Source organism: Aquarana catesbeiana, linkage group LG06 (assembly GCF_042186555.1).
Source record: "Aquarana catesbeiana isolate 2022-GZ linkage group LG06, ASM4218655v1, whole genome shotgun sequence".
In the NCBI taxonomy this organism is placed as follows: Eukaryota; Metazoa; Chordata; class Amphibia; order Anura; family Ranidae; genus Aquarana; species Aquarana catesbeiana.
In genome coordinates, this window is record NC_133329.1 from 397,993,693 (window position 1) to 398,013,551 (window position 19,859).

The following is a 19,859-nucleotide window of genomic DNA, read 5'->3' on the forward strand; positions in this document are numbered from 1 at the left end:
AAAAAAAAAAAAAACATGTACCAATCTACAATCTCCTCTAAATCTCATGACCATGTAATATAAGGGCCTATACAATCCGATACACGTTACAGTGCTAGAGTTGTGAACCCCCAAGTGTCAATTTGCCACCCTGAGGCTTGTGCGACTTGTTATGCGACTTTGGACAAAAAGTCGCATGACAGGTCGCAGCCCATATATTTCAATGGAAGACGTTCCAATTGCAGCAACTTTAAAAAGGTTCCTGCACTACTTTGATGTGACTTTCATGCACCTTGAGTGCCACAGACTGCAACGCAAACGCTCAAAAGTCGCATCTTAATATTAGCCAAAGTCACATCAAAGTCGCACCCATCCAAAGTAAAATTGCAATGGAAATCGCACAACTTTGGAGTCGCACAAGTGTGAATGGAGCCTAAGAGGCATATTTAGAAAGCCGTGGATGTCAAGTTTGTTTCGGTATCAGGTGTCATACTTATGAACCCCCAATATTAAAGGTGTCATACATATGAACCCCATGTGTCAATGTGCCATAGTTGTGAACTTTCAAGGAGTATATTTGTCACCAATGAGTGTGTTGTGATATCAGAGTGTTATAGTTATGTACCTGAAAACTTAGTCATAGTTATAGGCCCCCAATAATAAGTGTGTCATTCATGTGAACCCCAAGTTTCAATGTGTCTTAGTTGCAAACCCCAAGTGTCAATGTGCTATAGTTGTGAACCCTAAGGGGCATATTTATTAAGCTGTGGATGTCAAGTGTGTTATGGTATCAGAGTGCCATAGTCATGGACCCCCAATAATAAGCGTACCATACATGTGAACCCCAAGAGTCAATGTACCATAGTTGCAACCCCAAGTGTTAATGTGCCATAGTTGCGAACTCTAAAGGTTATATTTATCAAGCAGTGGATGTCAGTGTGTTAAGGTTTTAGGGTTTCATAGTTATGGATCCCCAATAATTAATGCCTGGTACATGTGAACCCCAATGTGCCAGAGTTATGAACCCTAAGAGGCATATTTATCAAGCCGTGGATGTCAGTGTGTTAAAGTATCAGGGGGCCATAGTCATGGACTCCCTATAATAAGTGTGCCATACATGTGAGCCCCAAGAGTCAATGTGCCATACATGTGAACCCCAAGAGTCAATGTGCCATGGTTGTGAACCCCAAGTGTCAATGTGCCATGGTTGTGAACCCAAAGAGTCAATGTGCCATGGTTGTGAATCCTAAGGAGCATAGTTATTAAACACTGGTTATCAGTGCGTTATGGTATTAGGGTGTCATAGGCATTGACCCCCAATAATACATGTGTCGTACATGTGAACCCCAAGTGTCAATGTGCCATGGTTGTGAAACATAAGGGGCATATTCATCAAGCAGTGGATGTCAGTGTGTTAAGATATCACAGAGTCAGATCCCCAATAATTGTGTGGTACATGTGAACCCTAAGTGTCAGGGTGCCAGAGTTGTGAACCCCAAGGGCATATTTATCAAGCTGTGGATGTCAAGTGTGTTATGGTATCAGGGTGTCAGTCATGGACCCCCAATAATAAGTGTGCCATACATGTGAGCCCCAAGAGTCAATGTGCCATACAAGTGAACCCCAAGCGTCAATGTGCCATAGTTGTGAACCCCAAGAGTCAACGTGCCATGGTTGTGAACCCTAAGGAGCATAGATATTAAACAGTGGTCGTCAGTGTGTTATGGTATTAGGGTGTCATAGGTATTGACCCCCCACTAATAAATGTGTTGTACATGTGAACCCCAAGTATCAATGTGCCATATTTGTGAACTCTAAAGGCATATTTATCAAACCATGGAAGTCCGTGTGTTATGGTATAAAGGTGTCATAACTATGGACCCCTAAGAATAGTGTGTCATAGTTGTGGACCCCAACTGTCAATGTGCCGTAGTTTTGAACCCTGAAGCCCTGGTTCAAACCAGTGTGGCTCTGAAGTTGCACTCCTTCAGCGCGACTTCAAAGCTGACATCTGTGTGACTTCATTTAACAGATATCAATGCAAGACGCAATTAAATTGCACAGAAATAGTGCAGGAACCTTGAGTTGCAGTGATTTGAAAGGTTCCACTCCGGCAAATGGGATGCGACTTTGAAGAGTCGCATGACTAGTAACACTGTATGTGAATGCTTGACAAATGATAGATTCACTGCTTTATACATATGCCCCTATGGTCTAGGAGGGCGATAGCATCAACTTGTTGGGCACATTTATCAAATGTCAAAAGGCATTTAATAGTGACGGGAGGATCGAGGAAATTGAAAGTTTTCGTTTCCCAGAAACTTTGGGAAAAATGGGGAGATTTCAGTAAAATTTTGCCATTCTGGCATAATGAAGTGGAGTCAAAATGATGTCCTTGTTTCCCATCTCAGAAACTTGGAAGGTATTTTGACTCTGGATTGATCAGGCCCTATACAAGGCAAGGCTTGGTACAGTGTAGGGCAAGGTTGTCCCGAGGGTCCGGTGGGACCTTAAATGACACATCTTGAGCTCCACTTGCTTGGCTCTCCCAACTCTGTTTGGGGGAAAAACTGACTACAGTTGGGTTTCAAAATTGGCCGATAATAGCCGGGTCTAGGGGACTTACCTGCGAGAAACTGAACGTCCGCATGAAACGCCTCCAAGGCTTGATGGTGGCCATGGTGGAAACCACACAGCTCCCGATTCCAAATTAATCCACGCAGGCAGGAGACCCGACCTCCGATCTGTCGCCTTGTTCTTCTACTCCGGGGACATTATTGTGGTGAATTGTTATTTCTTCAAAGTCATGAAATCCAGTGACTTATGAATGCAGCTTAAACCAAGGGCACGCCGCCTCTCCTCCCTTCTCCCCACAAGCGGAGGGTCAGCCACTTATCAGCTGATGTGAATAACAGCCGCATTAACCCTTCAATGTGCTGATAGTCACTAAAACACAACTGCTGGATTAAGTACGGGATCAGCAGACTGATCTGCAGGCACTGGGATTCACAACTAATGGTAATATATATATATACAGAGCTGACTGTACACGTTACATTTGTTTTTATCGATACAACTTTCTTATGCATTGATTGGGATATACAGTATTTCACAAAAGTGAGTACACCCCTCACATTTTTGTAAATATTTTATTTTATCTTTTCATGTGACAACACTGAAGAAATGACACTTTGCTACAATGTAAAGTAGTGAGTGTTCAGGTTGTATAACAGTGTAAATTTACTGTCCACTCAAAATAACTCAACACACAGCCATTAATGTCTAAACCACTGGCAACAAAAGTGAGTACACCCCTAAGTGAAAATGTCCAAATTGAGCCCAATTAGCCATTTTCCCTCCCCGGTCGTCATGTGACTCGTTAGTGTTACAAGGTCTCAGGTGTGAATGGGGAGCAGGTGTGTTAAATTTGGTGTTATCGCTCTCACTCTCTCATACTGGTCACTGGAAGTTCAACATGGCACCTCATGGCAAAGAACCCTCTGAGGATCTGAAAAAAAGAATTGTTGCTCTACATAAAGATGGTCTAGGATATAAGAAGATTGCCAAGACCCTGAAACTGAGCTGCAGCACGGTGGCCAAAACCATACAGAGGTTTAACAGGACAGGTTCCACACAGAACAGGCCTCACCATGGTTGACCAAAGAAGTTGAGTGCACGTGCTCAGCGTCATATCCAGAGGTTGTCTTTGGGAAATAGATGTATGAGTGCTGCCAGCATTGCTGCAGAGGTTGAAGGGGTGGGGAGTCAGCCTGTCAGTGCTCAGACCATACGCCGCACACTGCATCAAATTGGTCTGCATGGCTGTTGTCCCAGAAGGAAGCCTCTTCTAAAGATGATGCACAAGAAAGTCTGCAAACAGTTTGCTGAAGACAAGCAGACTAAGGACATGGATTACTGGAACCATGTCCTGTGGTCTGATGAGACCAAGATAAACTTATTTGGTTCAGATGGTGACAAGCGTGTGTGGCGGCAACCAGGTGAGGAGTACAAAGACAAGTGTGTCTTCCCTACAGTCAAGCATGGTGGTGGGAGTGTCATGGTCTGGGGCTGCATGAGTGCTGCCGGCACTGGGGATCTACAGATCATTGAGGGAACCATGAATGCCAACATGTACTGTGACATACTGAAGCAGAACATGATCCCCTCCCTTCAGAGACTGGACCACAGGGCAGTATTCCAACATGATAACCACCCCAAACACACCTCCAAGATGACCACTGCCTTGCTAAAGAAGCTGAGGGTAAAGGTGATGGACTGGCCAAGCATGTCTCCAGACCTAAACCCTATTGAGCATCTGTGGGACATCCTCAAATGGAAGGTGGAGGAGCACAAGGTCTCTAACATCCAGAATGATAATCAAGTGCAACCCACTTCAAACTGTGTGGAAAACAAAATACGAATAACTAAGGCCCGTTTCATACTGAGTAGAGATGGGCTAACGGTTCGGCTCGGGCATAAGTTCAGGCCGAATTTTCACTGTTTGGACGTTCGACAAACAGCCGAACAAATGGGTCGTTCAACCATTTGTTCGCCCCCCCTCGAACCGACCACAAATCATTGTGGCGCTGAACAGTGCATTGCAAGCCCTGGTTGGCTGAAGCAGTGAAAGTTTCAGCCAATCAGGGCACAGAGCACTGTCAGAATCATGATTGGACACGGTCATCATGACTTTATCCAATCATGGCTCATTCCCGACCCACAGTATAAAAATATTCTTTCAATGGCAGCCATTTTCAGTGTGATTTTAGTGTGGAGAGATAGAACAGGGATCTGTTCAGTGCTATTAGTTAGTTAGGGTGCTATACTGTGCTATTTTGTTGCAATTGTCAGTGTAGAATATTAGTGTACTGTCAGTCTAGGGATAGTGTGAGTGTAGTGAGGAGGACCATCATTCAGCTTTTCATAGTGTGCAGCTAGAGTAGGGACATCTCAGATAGTTTCACTGTAGTGTAGTGAGATCGTGTCATTCATACATACATTAGTATATAGCTTATATATGCACGTTGCACTCCAGCGCATCTCCATCGGCAAGGGGTGCTACTCCAAATAAATGGTCCCAACTTGCAGGTGCATTATGGTAATGAACATAGGAACATGCATACTCCATACAAGGCCTCATTCACACAGATGTAATCGAGGCCCAGACTGGGACATAAAATAGGCCCGGGACCAAGACCAAGAAGCCCATGACATATTTACAGGCCTCTCCCCCACTCTCCATCCTGAGGGGGGGGGGGGCAGAGAGCACAGGGGGGTGAGACGGAGAACATGTGGAGGGGGGGCAGACAGCACCTGGGGGGCAGGAGAGCAGGGGGGGCTGAAGAACACAGAGGGGCAGGAGAGCAGGGGGGTTGGAGAGCACGCGGGGGGAGGTCCGAGAGAACGCGGGGGGGGGGGTCCGAGAGCACGCGGGGGCGGAGAGCACTGGGGGGGCCAGAGAGCCCGTCCCCCTGCCAAAATTATCTGGTGGCCAGCCAGCTGCGGAGAGGCCAGGTGAGCAGCGTGGGCTCAAGGAGCAGCCCAGCTGCCTTGGGCCCAGCAAAGACATGTGGCTCGGCAGCCCCGGCCCCTGTGTGCACTATGGCCACCTGTGTGAAGAGTCGTCTTCATCCCCCCCCCGGGATGCTCAGGTGTTCCCTGTAGGGGGTTGTACAGGCAGCATGCTGAAATCAATGACAGGCGGCTGGCAGCAGGGAGCACGAGCTTTGCGGACTGTAGAGCCATAGATCTGACTGAGCAGAGGAAGCGTCAGACCTCTGCAGAGAGGCCACTGCTTCCACACAGAGGGTCCTTCTTGGCAGCATGCTAGCAGAGGACAGGCTTTTCTACTCAGCATGTGGCTGTTTTTTTTTTTAAAGAAAACGAATTTGTAAGACTTTGCACATCTTTTGCTGTCATGCAACCTGGAAGGTATGTAGTCGATTTAACCAGTTGCCGACCAGCCGCTGCAGATATACTGCGGCAGGGTGACTATTGCACGAAGATACGGTGCTCTATGCAATAGCTATGGCAGGCCAGCAGCGCGTCACCGGCGGCCGCAATGGCTGCCGGCCACCTGCGATCGCTCCTCAGAGAGGCAGAACGGGGATCTGTCAGTGTAAACGAGGCAGATCCCCGTTCTGTCAGGGGAGTAAAGAGAGATCTGCTGTTCTTAGTGATCAGGAACAGTGATCTCTCTCCTCCTCCAGTCAGTCCCCCCCCCCCCCCCACAGTTAGAAACACCTCCCTAGGACACACTTAACCCCTTGATGGCCCCCTAGAGTTAACTCCTTCCCTGCCAGTGACATTAATATAGTAATCAGTAGATATTTTTATCTCTGATCGCTGTATAAATGTCACTGGTCCTCAAAAAGTGTCAAAAGTGTCCGATGTGTCCGCCGCAATGTCACAGTCCCGCTAAAAATCGCTGATCATGGCCATTACTAGTAAAAAAAAATTCATAATAAAATTGCCATAAATCTATCCCCTATTTTGTAGACACGATAACTTTTGCGCAAACCAATCAATATACGCTTATTGCGATTTTTTTTTTTTTTTTTTAACCAAAAATATGTAGAAGATTACATATTGGCCTAAATTGATGAAGAATTTTTTTTTTTGGGTATTTATTATAACAAAAAGTAAAAAATATTGGGGGTTTTTTTTCAAAATTTTCTGTCTTTCTTTTTGTTTATAACGCAAAAAATAAAAACAACAACAGACGCTTATTGGGATTTTTTTTACCAAATATATGTAGCAGAATACAGAATACATAAATTGATGAAGAAATTCGATTTTTTTCCATTTTTTTATTGAATGTGTTTTATAGCAGAAAGTAAAAAATCTTTTTTTTTTTTTTCAAAACTGTCAGTCCTTTTTTTGTTTATAGCGTAAAAAATAAAAACCGCAGAGGTGATCAAGTACCACCAAAAGAAAGCTCAATTTGTGGGGGAAAAAGGACATCGATTTTATTTGGGTAAAACGTCGCACGACCGCGCAATTGTCAGTTAAAACGACGAAGTGCCGTATCGCAAAAAATGGCCTGGTCATTAAGGGGGGGGGGGTAAAACCTTCCGGGGCTGAAGTGGTTAAAGTCAAATTAGGCGTTAAAGAAAATATATAAACAGAATTTATTTTAAACGTCCAATTTTTTTTTTGTAATAAGTGGAGTTGATACTCACTGTGGTGTCTACATGCTTCTGTGGACTCTCTGTGGTTGATGGCTGAAATAAAAACAAGAGACATTATATTAGATGGATGGCGGAGCGGGAACATGGAGTGCAACTTAGAGGGTCCAAACATTTTGTTGCCCTTTTAGATAAGAGTGGGGGGAAGTCTAAAACCTTTTTTTCAGGTTGACATTGCAGTCTGTGTCCCCGATGGGAAGATTTCCCTTCACTTCCTGTATCAGTGACAGAAAAACAGAAAATGAGGGGAATATCTTCCGTTCGGGGGATGCAAAAACAGCAATCTACACACGATAGAGGCTCTAACCTTTCCTTCTTCTGTCCAAAACCAACAGCCTGGGTGGAGTTCAGTGGAACTTTAGATAGAAAATTAAGTCCTGCGAGATCAAATCAGGGTGGTCTTTTTTTTGGCAGGTATAGCTATGTAAAACATTAATAATAAGTGTCTATACAGTTTATAATCCAGTAATAGTGTCTCACCCTGCCCTGCACATGCTCAGTTGCGCTCGATTTTTTTTTTGGCACTGTGCTGAATTTGTAGAGGCCGTTTTGCCGACAGCCTAAGAGATTTACTGCTGCTCGGGGGGGCTCAGGGCTTCAGCAAAAATGGCCGCCTCCAGCAAAACAAAACAGGAACAATTGCTGGAGGACATTTACAGCGCACAATGTTGGTAGCATCATTATTACTGTGGAATTAGGGTTGCCACCTGTCCGGGATTCACCCGGACAGTTCGGGTTTGGAATCATGCTTCCGGGTTTCAGACTGCCTGAAACCCGGACACATTATTCAGACCGGACTATGGCTTCCAGATGCATCTGGATGAGAGGTGCTGACTGCCAAGGGGTGAGTGAGCTCACCATCCATCCCTGTCTGTGACTGAAGTCTCCCCCCTTCTCTCTCCTGCCTCTGAGTAAATACACTAAAGTAATTCAGGGTTCTCAGAGCACCCCTTACATCAGAGTTCCCCTTTATACTGGAGGCTGCAGTGTTCCCCCTTCAATCAGAGTCCTCTCCGTACATCAGAGTTCTCAGTGTTCCCCCTTAAATCCGGGTTCCCAGAGCATCCCTTATGTCAGAGTCCCCAGAGTTCTCCCTTACATCAGAGTCTGCAGAGTCCCCCCTTACAGTGAAAGGGAACTCTGCGAGTTCAGATATAAAGGGGAACTCTGTGGACTCCGATGTAAAGGGGAACTCAGTGGACTCTGATGTAAAGGGGAACTCTTCTTATTAACTTCATATGATTAGAAATGTTATTTAATAGCAAAATATATGTATAGTTTATACTATAAAAAAAAAATTGCTGTGCTCCGCTAAAGTTAAAAAGGGAGGTATGGTATTATCTTCCCTACATATATAGGGTGTTATGTCTACACTTTTATCTTTTTTTAATATTGTATAATAAAAGATTTTATTCCATTTGGATTTTGTCAACTGTGCTTTGCAGCCATAGTCCGCTTTCCTAAACAGCTGGATATTCTCTCTCCGATCTTCTCCGATTCTCTCTCTCCGATCGGCACCTATCTTTTTCCACAGTGGGAGTCTGTCAACAGGTCCCGGCCAATGATTCTTTGCCCGGGGACCTGCTGATTGGTTGTATCCAATCACAGCCCAGAGCCCTGTGTTGACAAACAACACAGGGCTCTGTACAGAGGGAACAATCTGTTTCTTATCCCTGGAAAGCAGGGATAAGTAACAAAGAGATCATTGTTTAAAAAAAAAAAAAAAAAGGCACATACTACACAAATTACACATTATTAGGCACACACTTAATTATTGCAAACTAAAGCAGGGCGCCATTGGCTCCCGCTGCTGTCAACCAAAGTGAGTGACACAATGAGGAGAGAGGGGGGGTGGGGCCGAGCCCCAATTCCATGTCTGAATGGACACACAGAGCAGCGGCTCAGCTCGGGTGTCCCCCCCCCCCCCCCAGCAAGCTGCTTGCTGGGGGGGGGCACTTGGCAGGAGGGAGGGGCCAGGAGAGACAGCGGGGGGGGACCTGAGAAGAGGAGGATCTGGAGTGCTCTGTGCAAAACCATTACACAGAGCAGATAAGTATAACATGTTTGTTATTTTTAAATTAAAAAAAAAAAAATTGAGACTTTAGTATCACTTTAAAAAAAGTGAAGGCCAGATTACAGTTCAGCTTAGTCAAATCATGAAAAAAAAAAAAAAAAAAAAATCTTTATTCTCCCCTCCAAGGAAGCCGGTAGCCTCCATCTTTGTGAAGCCCCCGGATCGTACAGAAGTGACCATATTAGCAGAGCCTGTATACGGGCCGCGATCGTTCCAGCACTAGATAAGAGTTTGCCGTCTTCTCCTTTTTTGGTTGGGGATACACTGAACGTTTAACACCAGATTATCAATGTCATCCGTCTAAAAGACATTTCTACTAATCTCCGGAGGAGAGGAAAGGCCGAATTACCAAAGAAGGGAGCTTTCCGAAAAAGGATAAGCCGACAGCGCAAAAGTCGCTGAAAGATGAACCGTCACAAACGTTCTCCAACCTAGAATTGTATCGACACCCCGGAGAGGAAATGTAACCATGTAACATTTCATTAACAGCAACGGGAGCCAATGGCGCCCCCCGCTGCTTTCTCAGCCAATTAGGAGGGAAGAGTCCCGGGCAGACAAGTCTCTCATGCAACATCATTGGATGGAGATGGGGCTCGGGTAAGTATTAGGGGGGGGCTGCTGCACACAGAAGGTTTTTTATCTTAAAGCAGGGATCTACCCAACAACGGAACTTCCACTTTTCGGAAACCCCCCCCCCCCTCCGGTGTCACATTTTGGCACCTTTCAGGGGGGGAGCAGATACCTGTATAATCCAGGTATTTGCTCCGATTTCCGGGCATAGATAGCCGCAGTATCCACGGACATCTACGCCATATCCGGCGCCTTCTCCGTCCCCCCCCGTCTTCTGGGAGACATACAGGTCCCAGAAGACAGCAGGGACCAGTGGGATCACGCAGCAGGACTCGCGCGTGCGCAGTGTGGAACAAGGCTGTGAAGCCACGAGGCCTCACTTCCCGATTCCCTTACCAAAGATGGCGGTGTCTCCACCTGGGAGCCGAGGGACAGATCGACTTCGGGTGCCAAAATCGCTGGCGCCCTGGACAGGTGAGTGTCCATGTATTAAAAGTCAGCAGCTGCAGTATTTGAAGCTGCTGACTTTAAAAAAAAAATAATAAAAATTTGGTGGAACTCGGCTTTAATGCATAGAATGCACCTTCTGCCTTTACAACCACTTTAACTCACTATATGCAATATATGACATTTTTGGTTTTGGGGGGGGGGGTTTGTTTTGTTTTATAAAGTTTTATTGAGTATTCAAAATATCAGAATACATACAAACGTTTCAAAAAAGGAAGATGGTCTAGACACATTTAACAAAAGTAATAAATGAATGGAATGTTTACCATGACATGAGATAGATTGGTATACAGTATATGTTATCAGTATGTTTGAACTAGATGTTGAATCTTAAAGAGCTGATCTCACGGAAAAAAGTGAGATACATTCAATCCAGAAAAAAGAAAAAAAAAGAGAACTCCGGTTAGCCATACATTTAAATATTCCGTACAGTCACTTTAATCTAGATACATTTTTCCTTTTGAATAGTGCACTTGAGGGGGCCGTCTCTGGGACCACCTCTGTAAATAAAGGCTTGAATCTTTTTTTATCGGTTCTGGAATTGTATAATAGGGGGAGGGGGTTGGAGGGAGGAATAGCGCTTATATTTCTTATATTTTGTACACATTTTATATTTTTGCACCAATAAAATGTGCGCAAAAAAACATGCGTGCAATAATGCAACGCACCAGAAAAGGTGTGACCCCCCCAATGGAAGTATTTCAATGTTACTTGGTATCGGGCCAACTCATGAAAAAAAAACATAACTTTAGAAGATATGTTGGAAAATTCCATCGCCGACAGATGAAAATGTTTGATCTTTGAAAAGTAACATTCTTTCTTTTTTTTTTTTTTTTTTTCCATCTGAAGATATATTACCTTGAAGACCCGGCCTATTCTGATACTTTTTGTTTGCATGTAAAAATCTGTATTTTATTGCTAAAAAAATTACTTAGAACGCCCCAAACACAATATTTTTTTTTTTAAAAAGCCATGCCCTCGTTTGGGTGCTCAACCTGTGGTCCGCCAGCTGTTGCAGAACTACAAGTCCCATGATGCACTGCAAGACTGACAAGCATGACTCCCAGAGGCAGAGGTATGATGGGATTTGTAAGTTCTGCAACAGCTGGAGGGCCACAGGTTGGGCACCCATGGCCTAGAGCAGGGATATGCAATTCGCGGACCTCCAGCTGTTGCAGAACTACAAGTCCCATGAAGCATAGCAAGACTCTGAGAGCCACAGGCATGACACCCAGAGGCAGAGGCATGATGGGACTTGTAGTTTTGCAATAGATGGAGGTCCGCTAATTGCATATTCCTGCCCTAGAGAATAAAATTTAAAAAAAAAAAAAAAAAAAAAAAAAAGTAGGTTTTGCAATTTTTTTATGCCTCACCGTATTTGCGCAGCGGTTTTTCAAATGCAATTTTTTTTCGGGAAAAAATACAGTTTTTTTATTTTAATGTGAAAAAACACAATGGGATTTGGTTTACTAAACCTGGGGAGTGCAAAGCCTGGTGCAGCTGTGCATGGTAGCCAATCAGCTTCTGACTTCAGCTTGTTCAAATGAGCTTTAACAATAAAACCTGGAAGCTGATTGGTTTCTATGCAGAGCTGCACCAGATTTTGCACCCTCCAGTTTTAGTAAGCCAACCCCTATAACAGTGATGGTGAACCTTGGCACTCCAGATGTTTTGGAACTACATTTCCCATGATGCTCTGGCACTCTGCAGTGTATTTGAGCATCATGGGAAATGTAGTTCCAAAACATCTGGGGTGCCAAGGTTCGCCATCACTGCCCTATAACATACCCAATTGTTTGGTAATATATAAAAGACGATGTTACACCCTGGAAACAGATACAAAAACATGTGGCGCTTTAAAATTGCGCACGCCCGTGCAACGGCAACAAACTACGTAAATGTCATCATCCATAAGCGACGCTTTAAAAATCTTTACAGGTCACTACTTTAGATTTACACAGGAGGTCTGGGGCTAGAATGATTGCCCTCGTGGGGACACCTCACATGTGTACTGCGATTGCCGTCCATTCACTTTTGCACACGAGCGCGGGGAGACGGGGGCGATTTTTTCTTTTTTTATTTATTTCTACATCGTCCTTTTCCTTTTTTTTTTTTATCACTTTTATTGTTATCACAGAGAATAGAATATCCCCTGTGATAGTAAAGAGTACCTGTCACTGCCTATTGCTAAGAGATCTGGGGTCTATTGCAATGTTTGCATAAGCAGAACGGTGATCTGCAATGTTTACATAAGGAGAACGGTGATCTGCAATGTTGACATAAGCAGAACGGTGATCTGCAATGTTGACATAAGCAGAACGGTGATCTGCAATTTTTACATAAGCAGAACGGTGATCTGCAATGTTGACATAAGCAGAACGGTGATCTGCAATGTTGACATAAGCAGAACGGTGATCTGCAATGTTGACATAAGCAGAACGGTGATCTGCAATGTTGACATAAGCAGAACGGTGATCTGCAATGTTTGCATAAGCAGAACGGTGATCTGCAATGTTTGCATAAGCAGAACGGTGATCTGCAATGTTTGCATAAGCAGAACGGTGATCTGCAATGTTTGCATAAGCAGAACGGTGATCTGCAATGTTTGCATAAGCAGAACGGTGATCTGCAATGTTTGCATAAGCAGAACGGTGATCTGCAATGTTTGCATAAGCAGAACGGTGATCTGCAATGTTTGCATAAGCAGAACGGTGATCTGCAATGTTTGCATAAGCAGAACGGTGATCTGCAATGTTTGCATAAGCAGAACGGTGATCTGCAATGTTTGCATAAGCAGAACGGTGATCTGCAATGTTTGCATAAGCAGAACGGTGATCTGCAATGTTTGCATAAGCAGAACGGTGATCTGCAATGTTTGCATAAGCAGAACAGTGATCTGCAATGTTTGCATAAGCAGAACGGTGATCTGCAATGTTTGCATAAGCAGAACGGTGATCTGCAATGTTTGCATAAGCAGAACAGCAATCTGCCTATGTAAAGGCAGATCGCCGTTCTGACAGAGGAGGACACAGTGATCTTCTGTTCCTGCTAAGCAGTAACACGGATCTCTGTGTTCCCCCAGTCAGTCCATCCCCCACACAGTTAGCAATCACCAACTAGGAGCACATTTAACCCTTTAATCGTCCCTGATGTTAACCCCTTCCCCGCTCGTGTCATTCGTACAGTAACCATGTATATTTTTAGCACTGATCACTGTAATAATGTCACTGGCTACCAATAAAGTGTCAGCTAGGTGCCCGATTTATCCGCCGCAATGTCGCAGTCCCGCTAAAATTCGCCGGGGATTTTTTTTTACCAAAAATATGTAGAAGAATACATATCGACCTAAATTGATGAAGAAATTTGATTTTTTTTTATTGGATGTATTTTATAGCAGAGGTGATCAAATACAACCAAAAGAAAGCTCTATTTGTGGGGGGGGAAAAGGATGTCAATTTTATTGGGGTGTAGCGTCGCACGACCGCGCAATTGCCAGTTAAATTAACGCAGTGCTGTATCGCAAAACAATGGCCTGGTCATTAAGGGGGAGTAAAACCTTCCAGGGCTGAAGTGCTTAAAAGCTTTGGATCGTACCACCACAGGAGAGATGAAATGCTCATTACTTCTGGTTCCCTAGACCAGTGGTCTCCAAACTGCGGCCCTCTGCTTGCTTTTTTCTGGCCCCTGGGGTGTCATTTTATTCACGGTCACCAACGAAGGGGACAATTCCTACCAACGACACCAACAATGGGGCCCAATAAAACCAATGTTAGGGCAAAATTTCTCCAAATGACACCAATGATGCTAAAAGCAGGAGAAAAATTGCAGCTTCCTGCTTATAAACCTTTATTAGAGCTGAACTTACATTAAAATGCTTATTGTTTAGATCAATGGTCTCCAAACTGCGGCCCGGGGGCCGGATGCGGCCCTTTGCTTGCTTTTTTCTGGCCCTTGGGGTGCTATTTTATTCACCTTCACCATGAAGGGCACAATTCCTCCATATGACACCAACAATGGGGCACAATTCCTCCCAATGACACCAACAATGGGGCCCAATGAAACCAATGCTAGGGCACAATTTCTCCCAATGATGGGGCTCAATACCTCCCAATGACACCAATGACGGGGCATGATTCCTACCGACGACACCAACAATGGGGCACAATTCCTCCCAATGACACCAACAATGGGGCCCAATGACACCAACAATGGGGCCCAATGACACCAATGATGCGGGATTGTTTACTCCTATTGATGTTGGGACATTTTGTACTCCCAATGGCCACAGTCAGGCACCCCTAAAGTCTAAAGGACAGTGAACCGGCCCTTTGTTTAGAAAGTTTGGAGACCACTGCCCTAGACCATAGAGCTGATCAGAGCCGCTCTGTTCTCCGATCAGCTCTTTGGTCAGCCGGCAGAACCACTGACTGCACCCCAGGGTTCCCCCCGATGGGACGGGAGAGCCAGAAAGAGCCGCGGAAAGGTGGGAAGAGAGGGGAGGGATGTCCTGCTGTTTGTAAAAGCAATCCGGCGGCTAATTAGCCACTAGGATACAAATCCGACCGCCAGCTGAAAAAAAAATCAATACCGGTATAACCGCTCAAAGTCCACTGACGTACCTGGTAGGTCGCTGGTCAACCGTCTCAGGTTTGCCAAAAAGCCTTCGGATGTAAAATTGTTTCTACAACAAACTCGCCCTTCGATGACGCAGGTCGAGAAGACAGCGCTCGGACAAAAGCGCGATTGTTATTTCCCCAAATACTCGTTCTTCCTACAAACACCCAACCAAAAGGATAAAAGTAATTAATTCATTTTATCTGTGATGTAAACACCATCAGCGAACGCAAGACTGACATCAAAAAAATCGGTGTTTTCACCCCGAGATATTTTGGCGAAGCCGTTGGCACAACAAAGAGCGCGGCTGACTCCGACGTGTGAAGAGGAATGAAAGGCTTTTTCTGTTACGTCGGTGATAATGAAATCCTTGTTGGTTCCCCTCCTGGGAACATTGGAAGCTCGCTTTCACGCTATTATCTACCTCGGTGTAGAAGAGGCCAAAGTGAAAAAATAAATAATCCGGAGAGTCGGATTTACAGTTTTTTTCCAGCAATGTGCAATTATTTCTCTAACAAGTTTCCAAAAAAAAAAAAAGAATATATATTTAGTTTTGTCATGGGATTGCCCCTCCCTGTGTTGGGAAATGGAGGAGCCTGACGCTAAACATGTATGGAAGTAATCAGAGAGAATGTTCCACTGGCAGCGAAACAAGGGGGATCCTCCCTAGAAGTATGACCCTGGCACCTTGCCCCTGCCCACAGCATTCAGCTTAGTGTCATGCGGACGGATTCCAGGGTGGGGCAGGTACACACCCCCGTGATGGGGCCCCCCTTGGCACTACCCTGTAATTAAAAATATAAATGGTGTAGGATGGCAATAGTGGCGTTAAAGGGAAATTAAAGCAACAGTGCTTGAAGATAGTAACATGAAAGGCTACTATTCTTTGAATGAGTGATCAGACATTGGTTATTTTTAGTGGTCTGCGCACTGAGCGCCCGCCATACATTTTGTTTGTCCCTGGAATGGATGGAAACCCGGTCTATCAATTCACTGGAACAGTCTCACTCATCCAGTGTTGTGAGAAAGCCCAGGGATCCTCGGGGTCTTGCTAGGGGTTCCTGACCACCAATGTAAGGAACATTCTTCGCACTGACCACCAATGTAAGGAACATTCTTCTCACTGATCACCAATGTAAGGAACATTCTTCCCACTGATCACCAATGTAAGGAACATTCTTCTCACTGATCACCCGCATAAGGGGGGACATTCTTCCAAATGATCACCTAGATAAGTGGCAAACTTTCCACCGACCACCAATGTGAAGGGGACCTTCTCCACTGATCACCAATGTAAGGGACATTCTTCTCACTGATCACCAATGTAAGGAACATTCTTCCCACTGACCACCAATGCAAGGGACATTCTTCTCACTGATCACCAATGTAAGGAACATTCTTCCCACTGACCACCAATGTAAGGAACATTCTTCTCACTGACCACCAATGTAAGGAGCATTCTTCCCACTGATCACCAATGTAAGGAACATTCTTCCCACTGATCACCAATGTAAGGAACATTCTTCCCACTGATCACCAATGTAAGGAACATTCTTCCCACTGATCACCAATGTAAGGAACATTCTTCCCACTGACCACCAATGTAGGGGACATTCTTCTCCCTGACCACCAATGTAAGGGACATTCTTCCCACTGATCACCAATGTAAGGGACATTCTTCCCACTGATCACCAATGTAAGGAACATTCTTCTCACTGACCACCAATGTAAGGAGCATTCTTCCCACTGATCACCAATGTAAGGAGCATTCTTCCCACTGATCACCAATGTAAGGAACATTCTTCTCACTGACCACCAATGTAAGGAGCATTCTTCCCACTGATCACCAATGTAAGGAGCATTCTTCCCACTGATCACCAATGTAAGGGACATTCTTCTCACTGATCACCAATGTAAGGGACATTCTTCCCACTGACCACCAATGTAAGGGACATTCTTCTCACTGACCACTAATGTAAGGGACATTCTTCTCACTGATCACCAATGTAAGGGACATTCTTCCCACTAACCACCAATGTAAGGGACATTCTTCTCACTGACCACTAATGTAAGGGACATTCTTCCCACTAACCACCAATGTAAGGGACATTCTTCCCACTAACCACCAATGTAAGGGACATTCTTCTCACTGACCACTAATGTAAGGGACATTCTTCCCACTGATCACCAATGTAAGGAACATTCTTCTCACTGACCACCAATGTAAGGAGTATTCTTCCCACTGACCACCAATGTAAGGGACATTCTTCTCACTGACCACTCACATAAGGGGGGACATTCTTCCAAATGATCACCTAGGTAAGTGGCAAACTTTCCTCCGACCACCAATATGAAGGGGACCTTCTGTACTGACTACCAATCTAAGGGAGCCTGCCTACACTAACCACCAAAGTAAGGGAGCAATTTATGGACCACCAATGTAAGGGGCACTGCTTTCTTTTCTGAACATAGTTAATGTTAAGTTTATTTTACTAATACTACTTAAGAAAATATTGTCATATAGAACAGGGCAGTGTGTTAAATGTTGGTGATAAGATGCTACAATGAGATCTTGAGGAATGTAGAATTCAGGAGAACAGCATGCATGTGCGAGAACAGCATTACAGAAGAGAGCAGAAAAAAAAAAATCTTTCTTCCTGTACAGAATATACAATTATATATAAACACACAGATGCTAGAATATCACTACAGCGCCATCTATAGGTTCAGAGTGAATTGTACATGTCATACCTCCCAACTTTTTGAGAGGGACACCTTTTAGCAAAAGTATGTAGGCATGAGACACACCCCCTGCCACGCCCCATTAAAGGAGAATTATACAACAAAAGAAGTGGGGGTTTTTTTTGTATATGCTGTTGCACTTCCAACATTAGTACATATACATACAGCAAGTACGTCATTGTAGATTCTTTTTTTCTTCTTTGTTTTTTTTTAATTAATGAATTCTTATACTTTAGATTTATTTGCACGTGGGCTGTAGATACAGTCTTTATCAGCAGGGGGTTCCTTCGATTAAGAAAGTTATTTAACCACTTTCCGACCAGCCGCCGTCATTCTACTGCGGCAGGTCGGCTCGTTCCCGCAAATCGCTGTAGGTGTGTGTCGGCCCTTTAAACAGCTACAGCAGGCGCCCGCTGCATGGCGGGGGAGCTATTGCACGTGGCCGCCAGCCACCCGCAATCGCTTCACAGGGAGGCAGAACGGGGATCTGTCAATGTGAACAGACAGATCCCCCTTCTGTCAGGGGTGTGGAGAGAGATCTGCTGTTCCTAGTGTTTAGGAATAGCGATCTCTCTCCTGCTGCAGTTAATTCCCTTCCCCCACACAGAACACACAGTGAAGGAACACATTTAACCCCTTGATCGCCCCCTAGTGTTAACCCCTTCCCTGCCAGTGTCATTTATACAGTAATCAGTGCATTTTTATAGCACTGATCGCTGTATAAATATCAATGTCCCAAAAAAGTGTCAAAAGTGTCTGATCTGTCCGGAGCAACGTCGCAGTCCCAATAAAAATTGCTGATCACCGCCATTACTAGTAAAAAAAATTAAATTAAAAAAAATGCCCTAAGTCTATTCCCTATTTTGTAGACGCTATAACTTTTGCGCAAACCAATCAATATACACTTATTGAGTTTTTTTTTTACCAAAAATATGTAGAAGAATACATATTGGCCTAAACTGATGAAGAATTTTTTTTTTTTTTTTTTTTTTTTTTGGATATTTATTATAGCAAAAAAATTTTTTTTTTCTTTCAAAATTGTTGCTCTTTTTTTGTTTATAGTGCAAAAAATAAAAACCGCAGAGGTGATCAGATACCAAAAAATATGTAGAAGAATACATATTGGCTTAAACTGATGAAGAAATTTGTTTTGTTTAATTCGTTTTTTTGGAGATTATAGCAAAAAGTAAAGAAAATAATTTTGTAAAAAAAAAAAAAAAAAAACTATTTTCTTTACTTTTTGCTATAATCTCCAAAAAAAACGAATTAAACCAAAACAAAACAAATTTCTTCATCAGTTTAAGCCAATATGTATATTTCTACATATTTTTTGGTATCTGATCACCTCTGCGGTTTTTATTTTTTGCACTATAAACAAAAAAAGACAGACAATTTTGTAAAAAAAAAAAAAAAAAAAAAAAACAAAAAACTGTCGGTCTTTTTTTGTTTATAGTGCAAACAATAAAAACTGCAGAGGTGATCAAATACCAAAAATATGTAGAATAATACATATTGGCCTAAACTGATGAAGAATTTATTTTTTTTTTTTAATTTGTTTTTTTGGATATATATTATAGCCATTATAGATTTTTTTGTTTATAGTGCAAAAAATAAAAACCGCAGAGGTGATCAAATACCACCAAAAAAAAGCTCTATTTGTGGGAAAAAAAGGACATTAATTTTGTTTGGGTACAATGTCGCACGACCGCGCAATTGTCAGTTAAAGCGACGCAGTGCCGAATCGCAAAAAAAAAAAAAAAATGGCCTGGTCATTAAGGGGGGAAATCTTCCTGTCCTTAAGTGGTTACCGGTTCTTCTGTACTAAAGGGATTGAGGAAGGTTGCAGTAAAAAATAACGTCAAACTATTTATATGAAGCACACGGCTTTACATGCATGTGATGCACCGATGTGACCAGCAAGTGGCGCTGTGTTCTTTCCCAAATACTCTTGCAATTTAGCAATCGGTTTAGCAACTACAGAAGCTGCTGCCAGTCCTCCAGATAGATTATAAAGCCAATCAAGTTACCGCTACATTGACTGCTGGACTCCTAGCAGAGTTTAATCGTCTGTATGTCTGAAGGGATAATATTCTCAAAAAAAAAAAAAAAAAAAATCTAAATATATGGTTTATTTTATTTTTTAAATAGCAGAAATGATCAACTCTTACAACTCTTACCTATTCATA

General features: G+C 43.6%; 1 protein-coding gene across 12 annotated transcripts in view; it reads right to left on the reverse strand.

The window, feature by feature from the left end:
• TNS1 (tensin 1) overlaps window positions 1-19,859 on the reverse strand; it is a 673,270-nt gene that overhangs the window by 217,423 nt on the left and 435,988 nt on the right. For all 12 annotated transcript variants that reach the window (XR_012245040.1, XM_073634389.1, XM_073634393.1 and 9 more), the window contains one exon: window positions 7,161-7,202. Coding sequence is in view for 9 of the 12 variants with exons in the window: in XM_073634389.1 (XP_073490490.1) it covers window positions 7,161-7,202 (42 nt within the window). In the remaining 3 variants the exon portion in view is untranslated. The remainder of the gene's footprint in view (window positions 1-7,160; window positions 7,203-19,859) is intronic.